Here is a 27,611-nt window from a genome sequence, read left to right on the forward strand (position 1 = left end):
CTAGGCTGCTATGTGGTATACAAGACTCGGCTAGTGAGTGGCCAGCGAAGCATGAAACAGGAATGAAAAGGAGGAACCATCAGCAGTCTTCATATGACCAGCACACAACTCCTGCTCTGTATATACAGCATCCCCTCATGCTGTATTCCAGTGTCAGACATAGTAACCCGCTTCCATTGGTACACCTAACAGAGCGGAGAGGAGTATAGAAGAGAGGAGCATCACTGGGATCACACACCCACACAGACTTCCTCCACTCCTCCTTAGTTACTGCTCATCACATGACAGACGCCGGTGTCTTGTCAATTAGGGTCCTCCATCAGATGCTGTCCTCTGCGTACTGCGCATGCGCAGTACACAGGAGCACAGATTCCGAAAATTGCCGAGGACGAACGGCGCCTGCGCCGTGAGTCCAGGTTCTATCCCCACTATCCAAGTGGACATAGAGTTAGAATAAAAAAGAGCCGAGCGCAGCGAGGCCGAGCCCGAAGCGTGGCGAGCGAAGCTCGCCCGCGAGGGGCCCTCTAAAATTCTAAACCCTATGTCCGCTTGGATAGTGGGGCTACCTCCTCCACTCACGGCGCAGGCGCCGTTCAGCTTCGGAGATTTTCCGAAGCTTCGTCTGCTCCGTACTGCGCATGCGCAGTACGGAACGGACACATATCGATGGCCGGACTCTATTAGGCAGAACACCGGCCGGATGGTTTCTATGGCGCTGAGTGTGATTTCCGCCTGTCCCGGAAGTGGTGAGGGACAAGGCAGGAGGGGAGATGGCGGAGGAGGAAGATGAGTTGCTCGGGGAGCGGTTACTTTTCCTGCCGGATCGCCATGTGCGCTATTTCCAGCGGAGTCTGCAGGCTCTCCCCGAGCAGTGTGCGTCCCTGGAGACCAGCAGGTAATGGGGAGCATAGTAGCAGCCAGGCTGCTTTGTATACAGTGCTGTCTGTACAGGGCCGACTGGTGGGGCTTATTTGTGTGAGAAGACTCGGAATAGCCATCCGTAAAGTCATCGTACAGCTTTTTTATTGAAGGAGTGGAGAGCAGCCCCATTCTCCTGTCTCAGGGTGGCTCCTCGCCTTCAGGTTTCTATGGGGTCACCCTCCAGAACCAGGTAGAGCTGGTGTTACCACCAGGCAAACTGGGCACTCTCCCTCACTGGTATTCCTACACTCTTCTCTCTGCAACTAAGTCTCAGCATCAGCAGGCAGCCGCCGCTTCGTTCGCACATAGTGTTAGAAGTGCAGCGTACCTACGCCTCTAACACTATGTGCGAACGAAGCGGCGGCTGCCTGCTGATGCTGAGACTTAGTTGCAGAGAGAAGAGTGTAGGAATACCAGTGAGGGAGAGTGCCCAGTTTGCCTGGTGGTAACACCAGCTCTACCTGGTTCTGGAGGGTGACCCCATAGAAACCTGAAGACGAGGAGCCACCCTGAGACAGGAGAATGGGGCTGCCCTCCACTTCTTCAATAAAAAAGCTGTACGATGACTTTACGGTTCGCTGTGTGTGTCCTGGGTCCCAAATGAATGAAAGAATGAAAATGAATGAAAGCAAGCAAAGATGCATGTGATGGGCCGCCGGTGAGGCGTGCATGTGCTGGGCCGCCGGTGAGGCGTCCTTGTGATGGGTGCTTTTTTAAAAAGGTGGGGTATATGTGGGCAGTGCAAACGGGGGTGGCAAAATTAGGTTTTGCCTAGGGTATCAAAAATCCTTGCATCAGCCCTGGCTACAGGGCAGTCTGAGGGTACACTGAGACCCTGCTCACATATAGTGCGGTGACCTGCGCTGCACTGCAATGGATGAACATAGGTTGTCACTAGGATGCACATTAAAGCGGAGGTCCACCCTAAAATGGACCTTCCGCTCCTCGGATTCCTCCACAATTGGCACCTTTCAGGGGGGAGGGGGGTGCAGTTACCTGGATAATCCAGGTAACTGCACCCACTTCCGGGCTAGCTCTCTGCGGAAAGGGGCGTACATTACGCCCCTTTCCGCAAGTGCCCGCCCCCTTCCGCAAGTGCCCCGCTGCCTGCTGGGAAACACACAGATCCCAGAGGCAGCGGGACCGTCCTCATTGCGCAGCACGGCTCGCGCATGCGCAGGAGGGAACCAGGAAATGAAGCCGAAAGGCTCCATTTCCTGGTTTCCATACCCAAGATGGCGGCGGCAGCACTCGAGTGTCGATCTAGAGATCGGCTTCGGGTGCCGACATCGCGGGCGCGCTGGACAGGTAAGTGTCACTATTTTAAAAGTCAGCAGCTGCAGTATTTGTAGCTGCTGACTTTAAAAAAAAAAAAAAACGCGGAGTCCCGGCGGACTCCCGCTTTAAACAATTGTTTTCTGTATGTCCTATTCACACAGCAGTACCCCTCAGAGGTTTGGTCCAGTGATCTGGACACAAAACACAATACTTGTTTTTGTAAAATATAAAAAACGACTTCTTTATTTTTTACAATTATTTTTTATTTAATCTTTTTTTTTACACTGTTGCTTTAAAAAAATAAAGTATCACTTTTATTGCTGTCACAAGGAATGTAAAAATCCTTGTGACAGCAATAGGCATGGGACAGGTTTAGCACCAAAACAGCTAATCGATTATGAAATTGATTCCTATTTTCATAATCGGTTAATCGGCTAATAACATAATGGGGTTAAAAAACTGAAACAAGCTCTTTAGAGAACAAAAAGAGTAAATAATCGCTACTGTAAATTTTACTTTCATTGTTGCACAGTAAAAAAATTAACCCCTTACAGTAGAGATTTGCTCTTTTTGTACTATGGAGGGCTAATTTTTAATTATTATATATTTTTTAAACCCTATTATGTTGCTAAACGTCTTAGGCCTGGTTCACACCCATGTGTTTTTTGGTGCTTTTTGCAGAAACACACTACAGTTCATTTTAAAGTTCAAATCTATGCTTTTTTTCAGCTGCTGTGTATTTGGAAAGGGCCAAGGACTTTTTTTCAATGCAAAACGGTGCTTTTTTTGGTTCAATATACTTTAATGGAGAAGCTGCAGAAAAGCATGTAATGTATTTTTGCAACAATTTGTGTTTGTTTTTTTTTTTTTTTAAATCTGCACAACAACAAATTGGCCAAAAAAATACGTAAATTGCCACAAAATCATGTGCGCAAAAAATTAAAATGCACAGCAGAAACAGATCAAAAGCAAACTGCATACAGGGCCGGCGTAACCATTAGGCGGAACAGGCAGCCGCCTAGGGCGGCAGGATAGGAGGGGTGGTAAACCCTTGCTGACAAAGTGACTCCGCACCGCTCCCTGCTATTGCACACCTGCAGCACTGAGCATAGTGGCGCTCCATTGCGGTATGTGGGGTGACAAGCCACAGGATGAGCCGGGAAGTGATAAGGATGATCAAGCAAGCGGAGCAGGGGGCAGAGTCTATGTGGGCAGCTGTGGGAGGAGCGTCTTCTCCCCCAGGCACCATGACTTGTAGTGTGGAGACGGAGAGCAGGTATATCTCTATCTCCGGTGCTTCACAGCCTCTGGCATCCTGTCATAGTCACACAGTGAGAATGGGGAAAGCCAGCTTACACAGGAGTCGGGCTGTGTTCTGTCTCTGCTGTCCTCCTAACCCCGCCCTCACGCTGCTTCTCCAATCTAACTCCTCCCATTTGTGCCTGCCCAACCTCGCCCACACTCCATCCACATGCATGCCATGCACTTGCTCTGTGCTGCAAGAGGAGTTCTGTGAATAGCTGAGCGGAACTGAGGGACACCAAACTGAATGGGGGAGACATAATTGGTGAGTGTGATTCCCATCCCCAGAACAACCCCCCCCCCCCCCCCCCCCTCTCTATTCCCACCACTTTGTGCTCTGCACCTTCTTCCTCCCTCCCCCTTTCTTTTTCTCTCTCTAACCCCTCCCTCTTTTCCTTACACCTCTCTTCCTCCCCCTCCCTCACCCTTCTCCCTCATTATCTCCCCCTCTCCCCCACTAGGCTAGGGCCTAGCCTGTCCATATACCACCCTGGCTATGTACCATCCTTGCTATGCACCACCCTGGCCTGTCCATATACCACCCTGGCCTGTCCATACACCTGTGGACCAAGGCTGGTGTCACCACTATTTGTCTTCAGGCCAGGTCCAAAGGCGTAGGTGTGGGCCTGCAGACCACGGCTTAAAAAAAAATAGTAACGAGGTGCCACAAAAATCTCCACCCCGCCACCTCCACTGTGTACATGGGCAGGGAAAGTGGGTGGAGTTGGTCAAAGTCCAGACCTGAATCCAATCGAGAATCTGTGGAAAGAGCTGAAAACTGCTGTTCACAAACGCTCTCCATCCAACCTCACTGAGCTCAAGCTGTTTTGCAAGGAAGAATGGGCAAGAATTTCAGTCTTGATGTGCAAAACTGATAGAGACATACCCCAAGCGACTTGCAGCTGTAATCGCAGCAAAAGGTGGCTCTACAAAGTATTAACGCAAGGGGGCCGAATCATTTTGCACGCCCCACTTTTCATTTTTTTTTATTAGTTAAAAAAGTTTCATAAATCCAATAGATTTCGTTCCACTTCACAATTGTGTCCCACTTGTTGGTGATTCTTCACAAAAAATAAAATTTTTATATCTTTTATGTTTGAAGCCTGAAATGTGGCAAAAGGTTAAAAAGTTCAAGGGGGCCGAATACTTTCGCAAGGCACTGTACAAGTCTGCTCCTGATGGGATCGATCAAGGATCTGATCAGTTACATGCAGTCATAACACTTCCGTACGGTGATGTTAAGACTCAGGATAAAAACTTCAAAAGGACCTATACTTCAGTCTCCTATATCACATCCGCAAACACCATACCCAAACAGACTTTAATCGCTGTTCCACATATATCTTTTGCTCTCTTATCTTGCTCTTCTTAATTCCCATTTACCATGAAAGAGGACAAGGCATAGTGTACTACTGCAATCACAAATAGACTAATAAATACACGTCAATCCACTCACAAAACCTCTCAGAGCATGGAATGACGGCAAATATCAGATTGTACTCCTCCTCTCAGCCTCCCCGTGCTTCTGGACACTATGGGCTTGACGTCACTGGCTCCTCCTCCCGACACGTTGCGTCACAGGTCACATGACATTCTCATTTTTTTTTTTCCCCCTTGAGAATGTCACGTTCCATAATGTCGTTCCATGCTCTAGAGAGGTTTTGTGAGTGGATCGACGTGTATTTTATTTTAATTATTTATTTTAAATTATATTAGTCTATTTGTGATTGCAGTAGTACACTATGCCTTGCCATCTTTCTCTTTCATGTTAAATGGGAATTAAGACGGACCCCCTGATTGGGTGGGATTTTTAAATGACCACCAACGCCAAACAATTAAAACATATACATACTTTTATTAGTGGTTACAACATGAATATAAAATACACCATATAACCAAACAGACCGCTAGTGTCTACGTGGTTACTATATAGATACACAAACACATAAATCAATAAGACAAGCCAAAGAATGGATAATTAAAATACTCTTCTTATATCACCAACACCGACGCGTTTCTAGTTGCTGGTATCACAGAACTTTCATCAGGGGTGAAGAGCACAAATTCGATGACATTGATATTTCTGGAATCTTGTATTGATGGAATGTCTGCTTGAGGAACAACTCAGAGTACGGGTAGATGTGTATCTGGGCTGATGTTTCAATATATAGGAAGTGCAGTAAAAGTCTGTATTATCCTGCATCTATCATCCAGGAACATTGTGCCCAAAACAATATCCGTAAAGGGGAGTGAGGATAAGACACAGAGGTGTCAGTTTACTTTCGTGATAAATTGGAGCTACAATAGCGAATATCTTTACTGCACCCCAGAGTGCCTCGTCCTGTCCACGAGGGGTAAATCAGAGGGGGGGGGGGGGGCTGAAAATAAAGCCCCTCAACCTATTTCCTTGTCTGATGAGCGTTCCTCTGTGCAGAGCAAATGGATGTCTTGGCATGTCTGGATGTTTTAATTTTTGTTTGGCGTTGGTGGTCATTTAAAAATCCCACCCAATCAGGGGGTTGTTCTTCTCTTCTAATCTATCAGGGATGCGACCACCTCGCCAAATTGTTTGACCCATTGTGAGCCCCCTTCTATTATGGGAATTAAGAAAAGCAAGAGATAAGAGAACAAAAGATAAGAGATATATGTGGAACAGCGATTAAAGTCTGTTTGGGTATGGTGTTTGCGGACTGCAGGATAGGTCCTTTTTGAAGTTTTTAACCTAATTTGAATTTTAACATCACTGTACGGAAGTGGTATGAGTGCATGTAACTGATCAGATCTTTGATCTATCCATCCATCCCTCCCATCAGGAGCAGACTTGTATATGCAAGGATTGTAATATTTAAAAAAAACTTTATATATATATATATATATATATATATATATATATATATATATATATATATATATAATTTACACAAATTATGGAGTATTCATGTTTAATTCACCTTTTTATTTTTTATTCTATATACACTGATTTTTTTTTTATTAATTTATTTATTTATCTCTATAGCACGGAATTATTATATTAAGTATTGATATTAGCGCACTAATAATTTATATAGTCATTTGCATTGTAAAAGTGAGGGTTCACTAAAATCGGTGAAGCTTTTTATTATTTTTTATCACTATTATAATTTTTATTTTATTTATTTACCACACCAGCGCTGGAGTATTTTGCTCTTTATTATATTACTGTGTTTAGTAACACTTTAAGATTGTGAGGGGGGGATTGAATCGAGATCGCAATTATTCTTTAACGATTAGGCCCCTTTCACACTGGGGCGGTGCGTGCATCGGCGGAAAAGTGTCGCTGCAACGCTTTGCCGCCGGTATAGCTGCGCTGCCCCATTGATTTCAATGGGTAGGAGCGGTGAATACACCGCTCCTTCACCGCTCCACAGATGCGGCTAGCAGGACTTTTTTCACCGTCCTGCTAGTGCACCGCTCCAGTGTGAAAGCCCTCCGGCTTTCACACTGGAGTGAAAGGGGCCAGATTTTTTTCAGGCGCCATACAGGCGCTATTTTTAGCGCTGTAGCGCCTGAAAACCGCCCCAGTGTGAAAGGGGCCTTAATCGTGCAGCTCTAGTGCCTTCACTGAAAAAAGGTTGGAAAACATTGGTTTAATGTATACGGTTAAAGCTTTTATTTTTTATTTTTTGCGTAAATGGGGAAAGAGCACAGATCTGAAGTTGCATTCTGAATGTTGGCCCCATAGTGTATTGGTTAGCTGGATGCGCTGTATGTTTTTCAAGTGAGCATATTTTTAATGTCATGGAAACAATGGCTAGAGAGCTAGCGCAGTTAGGCTTGTAGCAGAAATGTATGCACACTTGTAAAATGTGCCTTGTTTTTCTCTAGGTTAACTATTGCATTTTTTGCACTGTCTGGGCTGGACATGTTGGATTCGTTGCATGTGTTGGACAAGGATGAGATCATTGAATGGATTTATTCCCTCCAAGTCCTTCCCACTGAAGAAAGTGAGTATACTTTTTAATGTGAATTGGTAGCATATTTGTAAAATGACCCCTCTTCTGTTCTGCATCTGTAGTCCTGAGGATTTCCATTGGCATTTTTTTGTGTCATCAGCAATGATTAGGTCGGCCATACACAGAGAAAATTTCTTTCCTGCAACCACTGACGGACAGGGGAGTATTGGACATCCTTAGTTTCTGCTTGACATGCTGATAACTGGCTCTTCGGTTGAGGACTTTCACGATCCCTGTAATTAAGGAGGCGAAGCGCCATCTTACGTGGAGGGTGTCCCTCAGGGAGGGAACGCCCAGGCACTCGGTGGGCCCTTTCAATCACAAAACAGGGAGAGAGTTGTTGGGGCCAAATTCTTGTTCAAGCCAGCTTTCCAGGAAGGCTACAGGGTCAGATCCCTCCACCTGCTCCAGGAGACCAACCAGGCGCAGGTGGTTCTTGCAGAGCCAGTGCTCGAGGTTGTCCACCTTATCTTCTAGGGTTGCAATCTTCCCCCCCATAGGTATTAAGTTTGGGCAGGATGGGGTTAATGGTGACTCTAGGTCACTAATATGTTGCTCAGTCTCAGTAACCTGGCCACATATTTTTTGCATGTCCTGCCGCATGCTCGTTAAATCGATCTTTAGGTCGTCCACCTTCCCCATAAGGTCTGTGGGGTTTACCTTAATGATAGCGAGGACCTCAGACAGTGTAAGCGCCTTACCATCATCCATGACATCCTCACCCAGGGTCGCTTGCAGAGACATGGCTGGGGGGCCCGAGATCTCGGGAGACGGTGGCGGGAAAGCATCCTGCCTGTCCCCAAAGGGATCAGGATTGGAGGCTGGTGATGCTTTAGGCCCATGGTCCATCTTGGCAGGAGCGGGTATGATGCTCATTATGGTCGGAGGTTTATTCTTCCCCTGCCCATTTCCCATCAACTAAAATGCCTCCCTAGAATGCAGAAAATTTTCCTACCCGGCTAGACGTGAATTAGTCAATTTTCACCTATGGTCGATCGGTATGGTGCAGGATGGTAGAAGGAGAGAGCTGCACAGGAACACGTCTGCTCACATCCCGTGCTAGGCCACACCCCTGGAATCCCATGCTTAGACAATTTATAAATGCCATCACTGAGGCTGATGTTATACAAATCCTCTGGCTTGAAAACCTTGCATCACTAAACAGAAACAAGAATTAATTGGGTAGATGCAACTCTTGATCTGCATATTTGTTCTTGGTGACATTTTATGAATGGCAAGTGCCATTTTCATGAAGACCTCAAGCATTATGGAGTGGTCCTAACATATGTAGGTGGTATGTGTCCAGGGACGGACCCCCCCGCCATTGGATTTGATTGAGAGCAATGGGAGCCAATGGCTGTGCTGCTATCAATCTATCCAATAAAGAGCCAAGAACCCCAGGCAGAGAGAGAGTGGGAGCCCATCCCCATGGGACAAGTTCGAGGGTTCAGGTAAGTAGAACGGGGGGGCTGGGGGTCCAGTCACTGACAGGTGTTTTTTACCTTAATGCATAGGATGCATTAAGGTGAAAAAACACCTTTACAACCCCTTTAAATTTTAGGGTTAACCCTAACCCTCAACTTTAAACTTAACATTTAGCCTTTAGTCTTTAACCCTAACCCTAGTCCCTAGCCCTTAACCCTAACACCATGTCATACTTTTTAATTAGCCCAAAAAACTCCCCAAAAGCAAAAACGCATCAAAAATGCAACACTTGCGCTTTTTGTGCGAGTCCATTAAAGTCTATTACACAAACCGTAATCCCCTGATCCTTTCCAAAGAGGCACTGACTCAAAATGCACAGATGTGAACTAGATCCATAAGAAGCCATCTTAAATGGACTGTAGTGCGTTTCTGTAAAACGCACTAAAAACACATGGTGTAAACCAAGGGTTACAAAGTCTCTACTCCATTGATGAACAGGTGTTTTCTTTTCTTGATTATTGTCATCTTCACACCTGTTCACTTGATTCTATGCCTTCCTTTTTTTTCATTTCTCAATTCTCATCTTTCTTTTCTCCCATCATATTTATTCATTCATTACTTCCTCTGGTCTCCTCATTAAAGTAGGATTTAACAGTTTTTTTTTTTTTTTTATGTTCTTGGTAATAGGAAGCAGTGAAACATTACCAAGTACATTCTTTTTATATCCATATAACATGGGTATAGAAAGTACTCTTCCTGCTCATCACTGCCAGACCTAGGCTATCAAAGTTGCTTGCCCTGTGCCCTTTACAGACACAGTACCAGAAGGAACAGAGCAGGCTTTGGGTGCTGTCAGCAGCTGGAGGGAGGTGTAGGGACATAGCTTGTCGCTGGTGCTGTAAGGAGACTAGTCCACAGAGCGATCTGGGAGCGTGCATGCAAAGATGACTCCATGGGTTCCTGTAAGGGGATGAAGCCACCTGACAGTAGGAGTGGGGGGGGGGCGCAATTTTCTACAGAGGATTGAAAAGCAGCCACGGCATTTAAAGAAAATAGACCTGCAAACTAGATAAATGCTTGGGTCTCCGTCCCCTTGGTCTGTGTGTGTGTGTGTTTGTTTTTTTTGTTTTTAATTAGGATTTTTTATTACTTTGAAAATGTATCCTTCACCCGCCCCTTGGTCCATGACACCACTAGTTCACTCCAGTCTGTCCTTATTTCTTCTGCTCTATTCACCCATCTGTCTTCCAGCCCTTTGTTTACATGTAAAATGCTATAGCAGCAAAAGTGTAAAACCCAAATTCCAAAAAGGTTGGGGCACTGTGTAAAAGCTACCAAAAAATAAATAAATAATGCAATGATTTGCAAATTTCATAAATTCATATGTGCCATTTTAAGGAAAAAGAAAAAAGGTCACCTTGAAATTTGATGGCAGCAACACATCTCAAAAAAGTTTGGACAGGGCCATGTTCACCATGATGTAGCATCCCCCCTTTTTTTTCTTTTTTTAACACTGGAAATGTTGTCTGGTAACAGGAGACCAATTGCTGGAGTTTTAGGAGAGGGATGTTGTCCCATCCTTGCCTGATATAGGATTCTTACTGCTCAGCAGTACTGGGTCACCTTTTGTTGTAATTTTCATTTAAAGACGCAGCAAATATTTTCAGTTGCTCAAAGGTCTGGACTGCAAGCAGGCCAGTTAAGCACCTGCACTCTTCTACTATGAAGCAATGCTGTTGTCCTAGATGCAGTGTGTGGTTTAGCATTGTCCTGCTGAAATATGAAAGGGCTTTCCTGAAAAAGATGTTGCCTGAATGGAGCATATGCTGCTCGAAGACCTGGATATATATTTCAGCATTGATGGTGCCTTTCCAGATGTGCAAGCTGCCTACTTCATACAGTCTAATGCACCCCCATACCAGAGATGACATCATATCAGAGATGCAGGCTTTTAAACTGAGCACTGATAAGCTGGAAGGTCCCTCTGCTCTTTAGTCTGGAAGATATGGCACTTATGGTTGAAAAAAAGCATGCCAAATGTTGATTTGTCTGACTACAGAACAGTATTCCACTTTGCAACAGATCATTTTAGCCACCCAAGCCAATTCTGGCATTTCTCTCCTACATGTAAAAATCATAATTTCTTTGCTAGAAAATTACTCACAGCCCCCAAACATCATATTAAGGAATAATAGTGTATATATAATAGTATTATAATATATATATATATATATATATATATATACATACATGCATATAATAGCGGTTGTTGCAATTTTTTTCTGTCACAGCATTTTTTCAAATGTGATTTTATTTTTTTTTTTTTTTTTTTTTTTTTTTTTGTGGAAAACGTTTGTGAATTAAAAAATAAATTTATATTTACCACAATTTTTTTGTATAATGTGAAAGATGATGCTGTTCCATGTAAAGTGATACCAAACATGTCATCCCGGCCAGCTTTATTGTAAACCGCTGATGGATTCATTCATTGCTTCTTCTTTGCATGATATTTTTTTTACTTTTTTGTTTTTGTATGGCACAGCAAACAATGTTCGCAGACAGTGATTTTTGGAAGTATTCCTGAGCCCATGTAGTGATGTCCATCAGATTAATTTCTGTTTTCAATGTAGTGCCATTTGAGGGCTAGGAGATCATGGGTACCGTATATACTCGAGTATAAGCCGAGATTTTCAGCCTCTTTTTTGAGGCTGAAAGTGCCCCCTCGGCTTATACTCGAGTCACCGCTGTCTGACTGCTCGATCAGCGTATCGAGCAGACAGACGGCGGACATTAAAATTCAAAAGCCGCGCCTCCTTCTCCGCCTCCGCCTGTGATAGGCGGAACACTGAATTTCCCAGCAGTCAGTGTTCCGCCTATCACGGACATCCGTTCATTCTCATACTACGGACGAGTATGAGAGGATGTCCGTGATAGGCGGAACACAGGCTGCTGGGAAATTGAGTGTTCCGCCTATCACAGGCGGAGGACGGAGGCGCAGCTTTTGAATCGTAGAATGGCCGCCGAGAAGAGCGGCGATCCATCGGCACGACACGGGACGGAGGAGGCACGGGACAGAGGAGGCACGGGACAGAGGAGGCACGGGACAGAGGAGGCACGGGACAGAGGAGGCACGGGACAGAGGAGGCACGGGACAGAGGAGGCACGGGACAGAGGAGGCACGGGACAGAGGAGGCACGGGACAGAGGAGGCACGGGACACCGGAAGGCACGGGACACCGGAAGGCACGGGACACCGGAAGGCACGGGACAGAGGAGGCTCGGGACGACGGCGGCTCGGGACACAGGTAGGCTGGACACACACACAAGGCTGCACGGACACACACACACACACACACACACACACACACACACACACACACACACACACACGGATGGATACACACACACACACACACACACACACACGGATGGATACACACACACACACACACACACACACAGGGATGGATGGATGGATGAATACACACACACACACACACACACACACACACACACACAGGGATGGATGGATACACACACAGGGATGGATGGACGGACACACAGGGATGGATGGATGGATTGATGGATGGACACACACACAGGGATGGATGGACGGACACACACACAGGGATGGACGGACACACAGGGATGGACAGCCATGTCTCACCCTCGGCTTATACACGAGTCAATAAGTTTTCCAGTTTTTTGGGGGTAAATTGGGGGCCTCGGCTTATATTCGGGTCGGCCTATACTCGAGTATATACGGTATACAAAAATGTATTTCTGCCTTGTCCCTTGCACACAGGTTCTCTGAAACTTTTTGATATTATGTACTGTAGATGATGATATATTTAAAGTCTTTTCAAATTTACATTGAGTAAAGCAGTTCTCCGTTCTGAGCCCTTGTACACACGGTCGGACATTCTGACAACCAAATCCGTTGGATTTTGTCCGAAACTGTTGCATACACACGGTCGGACAAAGTTGTCGGAAAATGTACATAACGTGATGACGTTATTTCGTTACGATGGGACTACGTTCAGGCTAGTAGCCAATAGCTTTGGTCTAGGAATTCGATCTGAGCATGCGTGGCGCTTTGTCCGTCGGAGTAGGCTACACGTGATCGGAGTATGTCCGATCGGAGCATTTTGTCGGAAAATTTTACGGACAAGTTGGAAAACTCGGAAACAGTTCGATGGAGACCACACACAGTCGGAATATCCGACAAAACAGTCCGATAGGACACATTCCGTCGGAATCTCCGACCGTGTGTACAAGGGCTGACAGGGGATGACACACAGATCCTATCTTTCTGCTATGCAGGAAGTCTGTGTGTTGTTCCAGGCCCCCCCCCCCCCATACTGTTATAACATACAGTGGGGGAACACATTTAACCCTTTGATTGCCCCTGATGTGAACCCCTTCCCTGCCAGTGCCATTAGTACAATGTCAGTGCATATTTTTTAGCAATGATGACTGTAATAATGTCATTGGTTCCCAAAAAAAGTGTCAAATGTCAGTTAGGTGTCCTATCTGTCCGCTGCAGTGTTGCAGTCCCATTAAAAATCCCAGATCACCGCCATTACTAGTAAAGAAAAATGCCATAAATCTATCCCCTATTTTGTAGACTCTTTTTGCGCAAACCAATCAATATACGCTTATTGCTTTTTACCAAAAATATGTAGCAGAGTACATATTGGCCTAAATTAATGAAGACATTTGACTTTTTTTTTATTTTTATTTATTTTTTTTTTTTTTTATTGCGTGTGTTTTTTCAAATTTGCCAGCTCTTTTAGTGCAAAAACGCAGAGGTGATCAAATACCAGCAAAAGAAAGCTCTATTTGCGGGCAAATAAAGGACAGCATTGCCCAACTGCGCACTTGTCAGTTAAAGCCAAGCAGTGCCGTATCGCAATAAACGGCCTGGTCGGGAAGTGGGCAAATCCTTTCGAGGCTGAAGTGATTAATTGCCTGTATACACAAACCCTAACAAAAAATAAATTATATTTTCTTTTTTAAGCTCCTTACATCTCAAATGTTCACCTTGGTAGTATATTTTGATTGTAAATACAATATAGGACATATAGTTTTGTATATAAAATTATATGTTTGGCTGTGTTCATTAATTTGCACTAGGTGGCAGTATCTGGTAAAATGAAGCCGTTCATGTATTTCTTGTTCTTTAATTCCATCTGTCTGCCTGCTGCCTTAGGCTGTTTTTTCTCTGCCTATATGGATTAAAGAGAAAAACCAATTCTGATAAGAATTTTTTATTTTTTTTCATAGGACTAAAAAGTGACCATATGGTAACTTTCAGATATTAGAACTGAAGACATATTAGATGGATTTTTAGATATCCTTGTATGCAATGAAGAACATTTCCAATAATTCTGTATTAGTGGTCTCCCTATACAATCCATTTCATTTATATCCAGGGAGGCAGGCCTTTGTAGTACAGAGTTATTTGTACTATTTGCTGATCTTGCTGGTGTATGGCCAACTTATTACCTAAGAGAGATGCTGTCACATCAGATGCAGTGGTATTGCGTTGGACAGTTGCACCAGAACAGTCCCACCATATTTCCAGGCAAAATGCCTCATCTCCCTATCTGCCCAGATATTGTGCCGATTTTTGCCGCAAATTCACTGTGATTGTGCCGATTTTTACTCTGCTTATGTGGTGTTTTTCATGTCACGCATTAAAAAATTAACATGGGTGCATTATTGATGCATTTGAACTGGGAGATGTGTTTTTTTGCAAGCAGCATTTTTAACACCACAAGGAAAGCCCAACAGACCAGTGTACAGTGCCTTGCGAAAGTATTCGGCCCCCTAGAACTTTTCAACCTTTTGCCACATTTCAGGCTTTAAACATAAAGATATAAAATTTTAATTTTTTGTGAAGAATCACCAACAAGTGGGACACAATTGTGAAGTGGAACGAAATCTATTGGATATTTTAAACTTTTTTAGCAAATAAAAAACTGAAAAGTGGTGCGTGCAAAATTATTCGGCCCCTTTACTTTCAATGCAGCAAACTCACTCCAGAAGTTCAGACGTTCTCTGAATGATCCAATGTTGTCCTAAATGACTGATGGTGATAAATAGAATCCACCTGTGTGTAATCAAGTCTCTGTATAAATGCACCTGCTCTGTGATAGTCTCAGGGTTCTGTTGAAAGCGCAGAGAGCATCATGAAGACCAAGGAACACACCAGGCAGGTCCGTAATACTGTTGTGGAGAAGTTTAAAGCCGGATGTGGATACAAAAAGATTTCCCAAGCTTTAAACATCCCAAGGAGTACTGTGCAAGCGATCATTTTGAAATGGAAGGAGTATTGGACCACTGCAAATCTACCAAGACCTGGCCGTCCCTCTAAACTTTCAGCTCAGACAAAGAGAAGACTGATCAGAGATGCAGCCAAGAGGCCCATGATCACTCTGGATGAACTGCAGAGAACTACAGCTGAGGTGGGAGAGTCTGTCCATAGGACAACAATCAGTCGTACACTGCACAAATCTGGTCTTTATGGAAGAGTGGCAAGAAGAAAGCCATTTCTCAAAGATATCCATAAAAAGTCTCTTCTAAAGTTTGCCACAAGCCACCTGGGAGACACACCAAACATGTGGAAGAAGGTGCTCTGGTCAGATGAAACCAAAATCAAACTTTTTGCCCACAATGCAAAACGAAATGTTTGGCGTAAAAGCAACACAGCTCATCGCCCTCAACACACCATCCCCACTGTCAAACATGGTGGTGGCAGCATCATGGTTTGGGCCTGCTTTTCTTCAGCAGGCACAGGGAAGATGGTTAAAATTGAGAGGAAGATGGATGCAGCCAAATACAGGACCATTCTGGATGAAAACCTGTTGGAGTCTGCAAAAGACCTGAAACTGGGACGGAGATTTATCTTCCAACAAGACAATGATCCCAAACATACAGCAAAATCTACAAAGGAATGGTTCACAAATAAAACGTATCCAGGTGTTAGAATGGCCAAGCCAAAGTCCAAACCTGAATCCAATCGAGAATCTGTGGAAAGAGCTGAAAACTGCTGTTCACAAATGCTCTCCATCCAACCTCACTGAGCTCGAGCTGTTTTGCAAGGAAGAATGGGCAATAATTTCAGTCTCTCGATGTGCAAAACTGATAGAGACATACCCCAAGCGACTTGCAGCTTTAATCGCAGCAAAAGGTGGCTCTACAAAGTATTAACGCAAGGGGGCCGAATAATTTTGCACGCCCCACTTTTCATTTTTTTTATAAGTTAAAAAAGTTTCAAAAATCCAATAGATTTCGTTCCACTTCACAATTGTGTCCCACTTGTTGGTGATTCTTCACAAAAAAATAAAAATGTTATATCTTTATGTTTGAAGCCTGAAATGTGGCAAAAGGTTGAAAAGTTCAAGGGGGCCGAATACTTTCACAAGGCACTGTACATAGAATTCAATATATATTTTTCCAGTGATGCAAACAAAACAAAAATTACTCTGAACTTTTTTCAATTGACGAAAACTATTAAGAAAATAAAAAAATGTAAGAGATTATTGCTTCCTCGTCTAATAAATACAGCAAAAAGTTTAATTCCCCTCCAGTGGAAGGACCGTGATGGCCCCTCTCTGAAGAGCTGGTTATGTCAAATTGATAAAATTTACAACCTGGAGCTCCTAAAGTTTTTAGGTGAAACAGGAGAAGTGGGGTTTGAAAAGAGATGGAAAGACTGGGTGAAATATAAGCAATCAATGAGATACGCCGAAAGGATGGCAGAAGGAAGGTAGTACGAGTGTAGGTTGAGGGAACAGGACTATAGATATTCGGAGAGACCTAAGGGTGGGTGTATGGGGATGAGGGCGATAATATTTTGTGAATATATGTATAATGCAAACTGTTTTGTACGAAGCTTAAAGGAACCAAAAATAATTGAAATAAAATATTACACATCAATAAAAAAATTATAAGAGTAATAAGATAAATGCTACAATGATGTGGAATTGAGAAGGGACAAAGATGAACGGTAGAGTTGGTTCAAGTGTCTCCAAAGAGTTCGCTGAAGTGGCAAAAAAAAAGAAAATCGATTCCAATTTTCGTAAATGTGAGGGAAGGACGTTTTACTTATAAAGATGTTATAGGCCAACTAAATCTTTGTGTAGTTTGTTCAAACCTCAACCACTTGCTGAGGATGAGGATCACGTATACTGTATGTGTGTGTGTGTATATGTGTGTGTGTGTGTGTGTGTGTGTATATATATATATATATATATATATATATATATATATATATATACAGTTAGGGCCATAAATATTTGGACAGTGACACAAGTTTTGTTATTTTAGCTGTTTACAAAAACATGTTCAGAAATACAATTATATATATAATATGGGCTGAAAGTGCACACTCCCAGCTGCAATCTGAGAGTTTCCACATCCAAATCGGAGAAAGGGTTTAGGAATCATAGCTCTGTAATGCATAGCCTCCTCTTTTTCAAGGGACCAAAAGTAATTGGACAATGGACTCTAAGGGCTGCAATTAACTCTGAAGGTGTCTCCCTCGTTAACCTGTAATCAATGAAGTAGTTAAAAGGTCTGGGGTTGATTCCAGGTGTGTGGTTTTGCATTTGGAAGCTGTTGCTGTGACCAGACAACATGCGGTCAAAGGAACTCAATTGAGGTGAAGCAGAACATCCTGAGGCTGAAAAAAAAGAAAAAATCCATCAGAGAGATAGCAGACATGCTTGGAGTAGCAAAATCAACAGTCGGGTACATTCTGAGAAAAAAGGAATTGACTGGTGAGCTTGGGAACTCAAAAAGGGCTGGGCGTCCACGGAAGACAACAGTGGTGGATGATCGCCGCATACTTTCTTTGGTGAAGAAGAACCCGTTCACAACATCAACTGAAGTCCAGAACACTCTCAGGGAAATAGGTGTATCTGTCTCTAAGTCAACAGTAAAGAGAAGACTCCATGAAAGTAAATACAAAGGGTTCACATGTAGATGCAAACCATTCATCAATTCCAAAAATAGACAGGCCAGAGTTAAATTTGCCCAAAAACACCTCAAGAAGCCAGCTCAGTTCTGGAAAAGTATTCTATGGACAGATGAGACCAAGATCAACCTGTACCAAAATGATGGGAAGAAAAAAAGTTTGGAGAAGAAAGGGAACGGCACATGATCCAAGGCACACCACATCCTCTGAAAAACATGGTGGAGGCAACGTGATGGCATGGGCATGCATGGCTTTCAATGGCACTGGGTCACTTGTGTTTATTGATGACATAACAGCAGACAAGAGTAGCCGGATGAATTCTGAAGTGTACCGGGATATACTTTCAGCCCAGATTCAGCCAAATGGTGCAAAGTTGATCGGACGGCGCTTCATAGTACAGATGGACAATGACCCCAAGCATACAGCCAAAGCTACCCAGGAGTTCATGAGTGCAAAAAAGTGGAACATTCTGCAATGGCCAAGTCAATCACCAGATCTTAACCCAATCGAGCATGCATTTCACTTGCTCAAATACAGACTTAAGACGGAAAGACCCACAAACAAGCAAGACCTGAAGGCTGCGGCTGGAAAGGCCTGGCAAAGCATTAAGAAGGAGGAAACCCAGCGTTTGGTGATGTCCATGGGTTCCAGACTTAAGGCAGTGATTGCCTCCAAAGGATTTGCAACAAAATATTGAATAAATAAATATTTTGTTTGGGTTATGTTTATTTGTCCAATTACTTTTGAGCTCCTAAAATGTGGAGTGTTTGTAAAGAAATGTGTACAATTCCTACATTTTCTATCAGGTATTTTTGTTCAACCCTTCAAATTAAACGTTACAATCTGCAGTTGAATTCTGTTGTAGAGGTTTCATTTCAAATCCAATGCGGTGGCATGCAGAGCCCAACTTGCGAAAATTGTCACTGTCCAAATATTTATGGCCCTAACTGTATATATGTGTGTGTAATAAATAAATATATATATATATATATATATATATATATATATATATATATATATATATATATAATATTATATTATATTCCTGCACTTCTGCCTGCAGGGGAGGTGCATGTGCCGTTTTACTGTGATAATTCACAGCAGAAGCTGATCTGCGGGTGCCGGGCACCTTGCCGATCATTGTTTAACTACACAAAAACGGGAATCTGAATCCATCTTTTCACCTGGTGAAAGCAGCACACGTAGTAAACACAAAACACTGGCTAGAAACACAGTTAACCCTTTGGTCGCTCTGGATGTTTAATCCCTTCCCAGCCAGTGTCATTAGTATAGTGGCAGTGCATATTTTTAGCACTGATCACTATATTTGTGCAAAGCGTCAGTCGGTGTCTGGCCACCGTAATATCCTGCTATAAGGCGCTGATCTCTGTCATTACTAGTATAAAAATCTTAATAAAAATTCCATAAATATATCCCATGGTTTTAGACGCTATATTGTTAGCATAAAACCAATTAATATACACTTATTGGGATTTTTTATTTTTTTTTTTACCACAAACATGCAGCAGAATGTATCTTGGCCTAAATTTTATGAAGGTTTTTTATTTTATTTTATTTTTTTATTTTTTTTACATGTTTTATAGCAGAAAGGGAAAAAAAAAAAAAAATATATATATATATATATATATATATATATATATATATATATATATTTTTTTGTTTGCTTTATAGCAAAAAATAAAAAAGCAGAGGCGATCAAATGCCACCAAAAGAAAGCTCTATTTGTAGGGAAAAAAAATTATATAAATTTTATTTGGGTACAGTGTCTCTAGGGTGTTAGAAAAAAAAATTTAAAACCTTATTGGGGGTTCTAAGTAATATTCTAGCAAAAAAAGTGTTTTAACTTATAAACATCGACTTTGAAAAAGAGGCCGGTCCTTAAGTGTTTAATACTCCAGGAGTATATAATGAGTTTGGAAAATCTAGAGAAATGCATTATAATTTAACTAAACCCATTCGATTTTAGTCGACTAAAATTATTTCAGGAAACTAAAATGTACAGGAGATTTTAGTAGACTAAAATACTTCTAAAATTAAAATGTATTTTAGTCAAAAGACACCGAAAAAAAAAAAACTAAATCAAAATTTGATATCAGAATTAACCCTGCCTGTGGGATCCCTGTAAAAGCTGGAAACTGCTGTAGTAGGCAGCACTACTACAGTGATCTCCACTAGCTTTCTGCTCTATTGTCCATCGGCTACCTGCTGCTTACTGAACACAGAAAGTCACTGACTTGGCACAGCCACCATTCAGGGAAAACATTATATTTTCCCAAGGAAAGCAAAGTGTCTTCTGGTTGGATTTCACCAACCCAGCCTCTCCACCTTCCACCTCTACCTCCACCAATCATTGATTGAGAAAATGCAATGTTAAGTGAGTGGCACCCATGCCGAACGAGCACCTTCCTGTGTTCACAATGCAGTAGGGAAGTCTATCGGCATTGGACCTGGAAGCATGTGAAGATTACTTTAGTATCAGTGCCTAATACAGCGATTTCCAGCTCCCAGGGAGATCCCACAGGAATGGAACATTCCTACTTCTTCCTAGAATGTTAAATGCTTGGTTCGTTCTAGGTTCAGACCTGGAAGAAGTATGCGGATTACAATGTGCAAATGAATTCTAAACTCCTGATGTGATCCTGCTAAAAGGTTTCTGAAAAGCCCATTTCAATCTAGCAGAAGGGAGTCTTTAGCGTAGACATTTGACTTAAGTCACAAAGGACTGCATTAGCAGTTTGTTGAATTAATTCTACTTGTTACCTGAAATTGCACTTGAAAGCAATATGTGTCAGGGCTGAATTTAGAGATTAGAGCTTTAAATGTGGATCTGTAGTTCTTTTGGTAACCTAAATATAATTACATCTTGTACTGCTGCTGGCATAATGTACTGTGGTGAATTCTGATGAGGCTGCAGAATGTAGCCGCTCAGACAAAATGAATAGGTGGGCACAGAAAAAGAGCTGACTCGACACTCGAGCCCAATATCTGGAAGTGTGGAAGGCATATTGTGCTCTGAGCACACAGCACAGACTGCAGATTCTGACTCGGCACAAAGGGATGACCGGACTCGCCTCCTGTGTCGGGTTCCCTTTGTTTTGCAATCATTTCCCAATGATTTGCAAATCCCATATTTTATTTACAATAGAAAACGTATCAAATGTTTATCTTCTTGCTGGCTGCAATACATACGTATACATATATATAGTTTACTTGGGTTATGGCTGAATGGACACACAGAGCTGCGACTCGGCTCAGGTGCCCCCATAACAAGCTGCTTGCTGTGGGGGCACTCAGGAGGGAGGGGCAAGGAGCGCCAAAGAGGGGGCCTGAGAAGGAGGAGGATCCAGGCTGCTCTGTGCAAAACCCTTACACAGAGCAGGTAAGTATAACATATAAAACAAGACTTTAGTATCGCTTTAACTGGCCTATCTCCCGTCCAGACCGTTCACCAGTTAAATATATTTGGTGCATCTTGAAACGAAAAATATGACAAAGACCCAGGCTGTTGAGCAATTAGAAGCCTATATTATCAAGCTAAAATGGGACAACATTCCTCTCCCAAAACCAGACCATAGTAAACATAACCCTGTTCCAACTTTTTTGAGAATTTTAACTGTTTGCCAACTGCCACCACATACGTCAGCAGAATGGCACAGCTGGGCAAAGTAACGCACCCGTACATCACTTTGAATTTCCCACCATGCCCCCGTGACTCTATGTCCGCGGGGATACCCGCCATTTTGTCACGGAACTGAAGATCGGGGAGATGCCAATGTAAACACAGCATCTCCCTGTTCTGCCTAGTGACAGCACACTGATCGTCTGCTCCCTGTCATTGGGAGCAGTGATCAGTGTCGTGTCACTGCTAGCGCATCCCCCAGACAGTTAGAAACACGCCCCAGGACACACTTAACCCCTTCCTAGCCCCCTAGTGCCAGTGACATTTTTACAGTAATCAATGCAATTTTATAGCATTGATTGCTGTATTATTGGCAATTGTCCCAAAAATGTGTAAAAATTGTCTGTGTCTGCCATAATGTCGCAGTCACGATAAAAATTGCTGATCGCCGCCATTACTAGAATAAAAAAAAATTATTAATAAAAATGCCATAAATCTATTCCCTATTTTGTAGACGCTATAACTTTTGCGCAAACCAATCAATAAACGCTTATTGCGATCTTTTTTTTTTTTTACCAAAAATATGTGGAAGAAAAAATTTTTATATATATTTTTGGGGGATATTATAGCAAAAAGTAAAAAATAATGCTTTTTTTTTTTTTTTTCAAAATTGTCGCTCTTTTTTGTTTATGGCGCAAAAAATAAAAACCGCAGAGGTGATCAAATACCACCAAAAGAAAGCTCTGTTTGTGAGAAAAAAAAGGACATCAATTTTGTTTGGGTACAACATCGCACAACTGCGCAATTGTCAGTTAAAGCGATGCAGTGCCGAATCTCAAAATGTGCTCTGGTCAGGAAGGGGGTAAATCCTTCCAGGGCTGAAGGGGTTAAACATTTCATATGGTTTTTATTTTATATTGTGAATAAAATATGGGTTTCAGTTTTGCAAATCGCTGCATTGTTTTTATGCAGATTTTAAACAGGATGTCAACTTTTTGGAATTGGGCGGCGCTGTGACTATGCCTCCTATTTTATAAGGATAGTTTTGAGGGTTTTTTGGAGACCAGCACATCTTTTATACAAGAGGTCCCCGAGTTACGAACTTCCGACTTACGAATGACTCCTACTTACGAACGGCGGCGGGCACATTGGAAAATGGCGTTTGCGCATGTGCGGCTACTTAACAGAACATCGGAAAACATTGTCTCTGCCATTCAGCGCATGCGCTTCCGACTTTCAAACAAATCTGACTTAAAGGAGAGTTCCAGGCTTTTTATGCTTATTAAAAGTCAATAGCTACAAAAAGTGTAGTTGCTGACTTTTAATAAACAGACACTCACCTGTTCCACGGTCCAGAGATGCGGCCGAAGGGGGTGTCGCTCCTCTCCGCCACTCTGGGCACCCGGCTGTGACAGCTTTTGGCTTCACGGCAGCATGTGAGAGTCGCGCTGCGCTCCCAGAGTGGACAGGCGATCTCCTGGGACCTGTCACGTGTCCCAGGAGATCGCCTAGAGGGAGGGGCCATCTAAGGAAAAAGGAGGAGTTGCCTTGGCGTTCTCTGGGCGGGAGGAAGTGGGACAGGAAGTCCCCCTCTTAATGAAGACCCCACTCCCCCCTCCCCAAAAATATGACATGCCAAATGCGGCATGTAAGGGGCGAGGAGTGCATAAAGCGGAAGTTTCATTTTTGGGTGGAACTCCGCTTTAAGAACAAACCGGCAGTTCATAACTCAGACTGCCTTTATATTGTACATAGGGGTCATTGATTAACCTCCTACTCATAAGCCATCAAAAGGTTTAAAGGCTTTAGATTACAAGCAGGATGTAGAAGAAGCAGATGGGTCTTTTTGGTAGTAGGGTGCAATATAAAGTGAATGGAATGTTAAAGTATATGAGAACTCTTACCTTGTAAAAACCCACTCAGTTTAAAATAGAAATGCAAGGCAAAATGTGTGTGTGTACTTTGTATGAGTGTATGCCTGATGCACATTTTTCCCCTTTTTTCTATAGGAGATTACATGACCTCTGCTCTCGGCTTCACAGCGTGCTTAGGGAGGTGGGGGTAGAGAAACAGCAGGACACTGATCTTCTCAGTAAATGACTGGGGGGGGGGGGGGTGTCAGCACAAGTCTGACCATTGGAGGACAGGCATCCTGTTCTTCCAGCACAGCCAGAAAACTGACCACACTGGGATAGATGTGCTTCTATGCCTAGTATGGTCAGATTGAAATAGGAAAGCAAAAGGACTGGCAGGATCACCGGGTATTTTACACAAAGGGAGAAATGCAAAGAAAACACAAATACATGGTAGAATGGGCACATATCAGGAATATGAAATGTTGGGGTAACATATTATTTAAAGGATCACAACAAGAGCTTTGGGAGCAGTAGTCAGTGAAATGTGCAACTTCATAATGCATTAACTAACACTTGTAGTTTCTTTCTTGTGTCTGCTCACGTGTATGATTGTAATCATGTAGACCTAAAGGTATGAATCCTTGGCTAGCAGCCAGCATGTTTGGTGACCATAGATGAACAGCTGTATCGCCTGAACTGTGGATACTGATAGAATGTACTTGTCTATCCATTGTGCAACGCGGCTTTCATTTTCTCTGTGAGAACATGAAGATTGCCCAGGTGTCTCATTAGGACTAGGTTCACATTTGTTCTTTCCACCTTCGCATGCTTTCATGCGTTATACAGTTTTCACTGTCACCAATAAAAACCTGTTTATACTGTGATATCATCACTTGATCACCTTGTGAGATCTACTTCCAGGATTGTTTTTGATGTGTATTGGTGCACAAAGAGCAGAGATAATTGTTTTTGCTGAAATCTTGTTCGCAAATTTCCTTTTCCATTACTCTGTAGTCCAGTTCTGATACGGACATGGCCATTGTAGGTGCTTATGGCTGTGGACACGGGTCAGCATGGACACCCTGACCTGCTACACAGCCCCATAAACAACAAACTACAATGCCCAATTTTTCTGCTTGCATTACACCAACTTCAGGCATAACATGTTTACTTGCTGTTTAAAATATATCCCACTGACTTTCAGATGGCATTTCAATGGCCCCTGTTCACATATGAGCATTTTGTTACCTGAAGCAAAAATGCAGAAGCTCAAAAAAGTACATGAGCTTCTTTTTGGCAGATTACAAGCATTTTTAGCCCCATAGAATTCAATAGACACCTGACTTGAGCATAAAAACGCTCGTAAAACGCTCAAATAGTAGCTCTCCCCCCTCAATGCCCCCCCCCCCCCCCAATGCTTTCTATTGGCTAAACAAAAATGGCAGAAACTGTAAAATACTTAGACTAGCTTCACACTGGGGCGGTTTTCAGGCGCTTTAGTGCTAGATATAGCCTCTGCTAAGCGCCTGAAAACCGCCTTCCATTCATTCCAGTGTGTCTTTTCGCACTAGGGTGGTGCGTTTGCAGGAGATTCCGAAATGTCCTGCCAGCATCATCTTTGGGGTGGGTTGGGAGCGCTGTATTTAGTACTTTCGAAATGTCCTGGCCTTCGAAATGAATGGCCTTTAAAAATGGGTCTGAAAGCGCTGCAAATTGTGACTTTTTTTATTTTTTAACCTTTTTTTGGGGGAGATAAAAAGCACCCGCTAGCGGCCCAAAAGGCCGTTAAAACGATTGGCTGTTTAGTGCTAATGGTCGGTGCTTTCAGTTTAAAAGTAGCCTTTTATAATATACATCTAAAATACTTTAAAAAAAGCTTGTAAAAAAAGTTAAGCTCGGAAAAAGACAGTAAATTGATACGCTCAGGTGTGACTGGAGCCTGAAAGTATGAGTGATTGGTGTAGAACATGGCAAGAGAAAATGACCTGATGTGAGGCGTCTGTGAAGGCGGAGGAACATCCTGATCCCCAGTAGGGAATTCTATACAATTACTTTCTAGAATGCAATGACACAATTTCTTTGCCCTGTTCATACGTATGTGCTGCTGTGTGCCTTCTGCACTACAGAGGACTACATAGATGCAGTTTCAGGAGGTGGAGACAGTACAGGAAACATAGAACATGTGACAGCATCACTGTTTGCTGACAGCAGGGTGCCATGATCTATATGTAGTGAGAAATCAAAAGTAAACCAAAAGAATGAGCAGAGGAGAAGCCACAAAACATGAAGAAAATCCTGGAAATGTTTGAAGGAGATGGTAGCAATCAAAAATGAAAGATTTATTTTCAAGCAAGATTATATTGGATAGTCAAAAATAGCTTTTTTTTTTATTTTTCAGTGATACCACACATAACCAAAAGCCCCATCCATTTTTCAGGGGTTAGTTGAGATCTAATAGCTACTTCTGGAGTTCCTAATTTTGTATCTTCTGAAGACTAATTTTGTTCGTGTTGACATTTCTAAGATGAAAGTTCTTGGTCATCGCTCTTGTCAAGACCCTTCTTCCAAGGTTGCGCAGTTTGGCAAGGTGACCAGCTCTTCAGTCCTGGTTGTGCCAAACTTTTTCCATTTGAGAACTATGGAGACCACTATGCTCTTGGGAACCTTCAGGGCAGCAGACATTTTTTCTTTTTCTTTTTTTGTAGCCTTCCCCTGATGTGTGCCTTTGAACTAATCGTGTTTCTGATTTTTGCAGGCAGTTCCTTTTGACCTCATCCATGGCTTTTGTTCTGCTACAGTATGCATTGTCAGCTGTGAGGCTGGGTTCACACTGGTGCGACACGACACTCGTCCAATTTTGGATGCGACTTTGCCCTGCGCCTTGAAGTCAGAGACGTGTCCGACTTCAGTGAATGGGGGTCCGACTTTACAATACCAGGCACTGTATTTGTTATGAATCTTGAGGGGGAACTCCACGCCAAATTTGAAATAAACCAGCATGGGTTCCTCTTCCAAGAGCAAAGCAGGTCCTTCAGTCTGGTATGTATTTTAAGGGGAACCCCCTAAGCCAAAAAAAGGCGGTCCTACCAAAATCCATACCGGACCCTCATCGGAGCATGCAGCCCGGCTGGTCAGGAAAGGGGGTAGGGACGAGCGAGTGCCCCCCCCCCCCCCCGTACCGTACCAGGCCACATGCCCTCAACATGGGGATGGGTGCTCAACATGGCTTGTCGGAATCCAGAAGCCCCCAGATCCCGCCCCCCCCACCCTATGAGAATGAGTATGGGGTACATCGTACCCCTACCCATTCACCAATGGGGAAAAAAAGTGTCAATAAAAAAACACACTAGACCGGTTTTTACAGTCATTTATTAGACAGCTCCTGGGGTCTCTTCCGACTTGGGGGGTTTCTTAAAACTTCTCCGCTTTCTCCGGCCTCTTCGTCCGGTCTCCGGGTCTAGTGTGTTGTGTTTTTTGACACTTCCCCTCCCCCCCCCCCAGGTGAATGGGTAGGGGTATGGTATACCCCATACTCATTCACATAGGGCGGGGGCTGGGATCTGGGGCTCCCGGATTCTGATAAGCCCCACCGCCAGCCCCGACAACCAATGGCCATAGTTGTCGGGAAGAGGCCCTTGTCCTCATCAACATGGGGACTAGGTGCTTTGGGGTGGGGGGCTGCAGTGCGCCCCAAAGCACCCACCCCCCATGTTGAGGGCATGCGGCCTGGTATGGTTCAGGAGAGGGGGAGGTCGCTCACTCTTCCCCACCCCCTTTCCTGACCGGCCAGGCTGCATGCTCGGATAAGGGTATGGTATGGATTTTTGGGGATCCCCACGCCATTTTTTTGGCGTAGGGGGTTCCCCTTCAAATCCATATCAGAGCAAAGGGCCTGGTATGCTCCTTGGAGGCGGAAGCCATGCCAGTTTGTTGTTCAAAATTTGGTGTGGTGTTCCCCCTCAAGATCATCAGAGCACAAGTCGCATGCCAAAGTCGGATCAGACAAGATTGCGATCCAACTTTGATCCAACTTCAATGATATTCAGTGGGCTGAAGTAGGATCAGTCAGACCAAAGTAGTGCAGGGAGCATTTTCAAAGTCGGACCAGTTAAGACGGCTCCCATGGGGAAACAATGATTTTCACACTCCGAAATGCGACTTGAGCTCCCAATGTTGGGGCATTTGTTGCACCAGTGTGAACCCGGCCTGTGTTCT

At 43.4% G+C, this 27,611-nt stretch overlaps 1 protein-coding gene across 1 annotated transcript in view; it reads left to right on the forward strand.

The window, feature by feature from the left end:
* The first annotated feature begins 727 nt into the window (after positions 1-727).
* Positions 728-27,611, forward strand: part of PGGT1B (protein geranylgeranyltransferase type I subunit beta) — a 91,313-nt gene continuing 64,429 nt past the window's right edge. Inside the window, exons 1-2 of the mRNA XM_077462255.1 lie at positions 728-895; positions 7,366-7,484. Of these exons, the coding sequence (XP_077318381.1) occupies positions 771-895; positions 7,366-7,484 (244 nt within the window). The 5' untranslated portion in view covers positions 728-770. The remainder of the gene's footprint in view (positions 896-7,365; positions 7,485-27,611) is intronic.

This window comes from Lithobates pipiens, unplaced genomic scaffold, assembly GCF_037356315.1.
Source record: "Lithobates pipiens isolate NorthernLeopardFrog02 unplaced genomic scaffold, aLitPip1_a1.2 Scaffold_3, whole genome shotgun sequence".
Classification (NCBI taxonomy): Eukaryota; Metazoa; Chordata; class Amphibia; order Anura; family Ranidae; genus Lithobates; species Lithobates pipiens.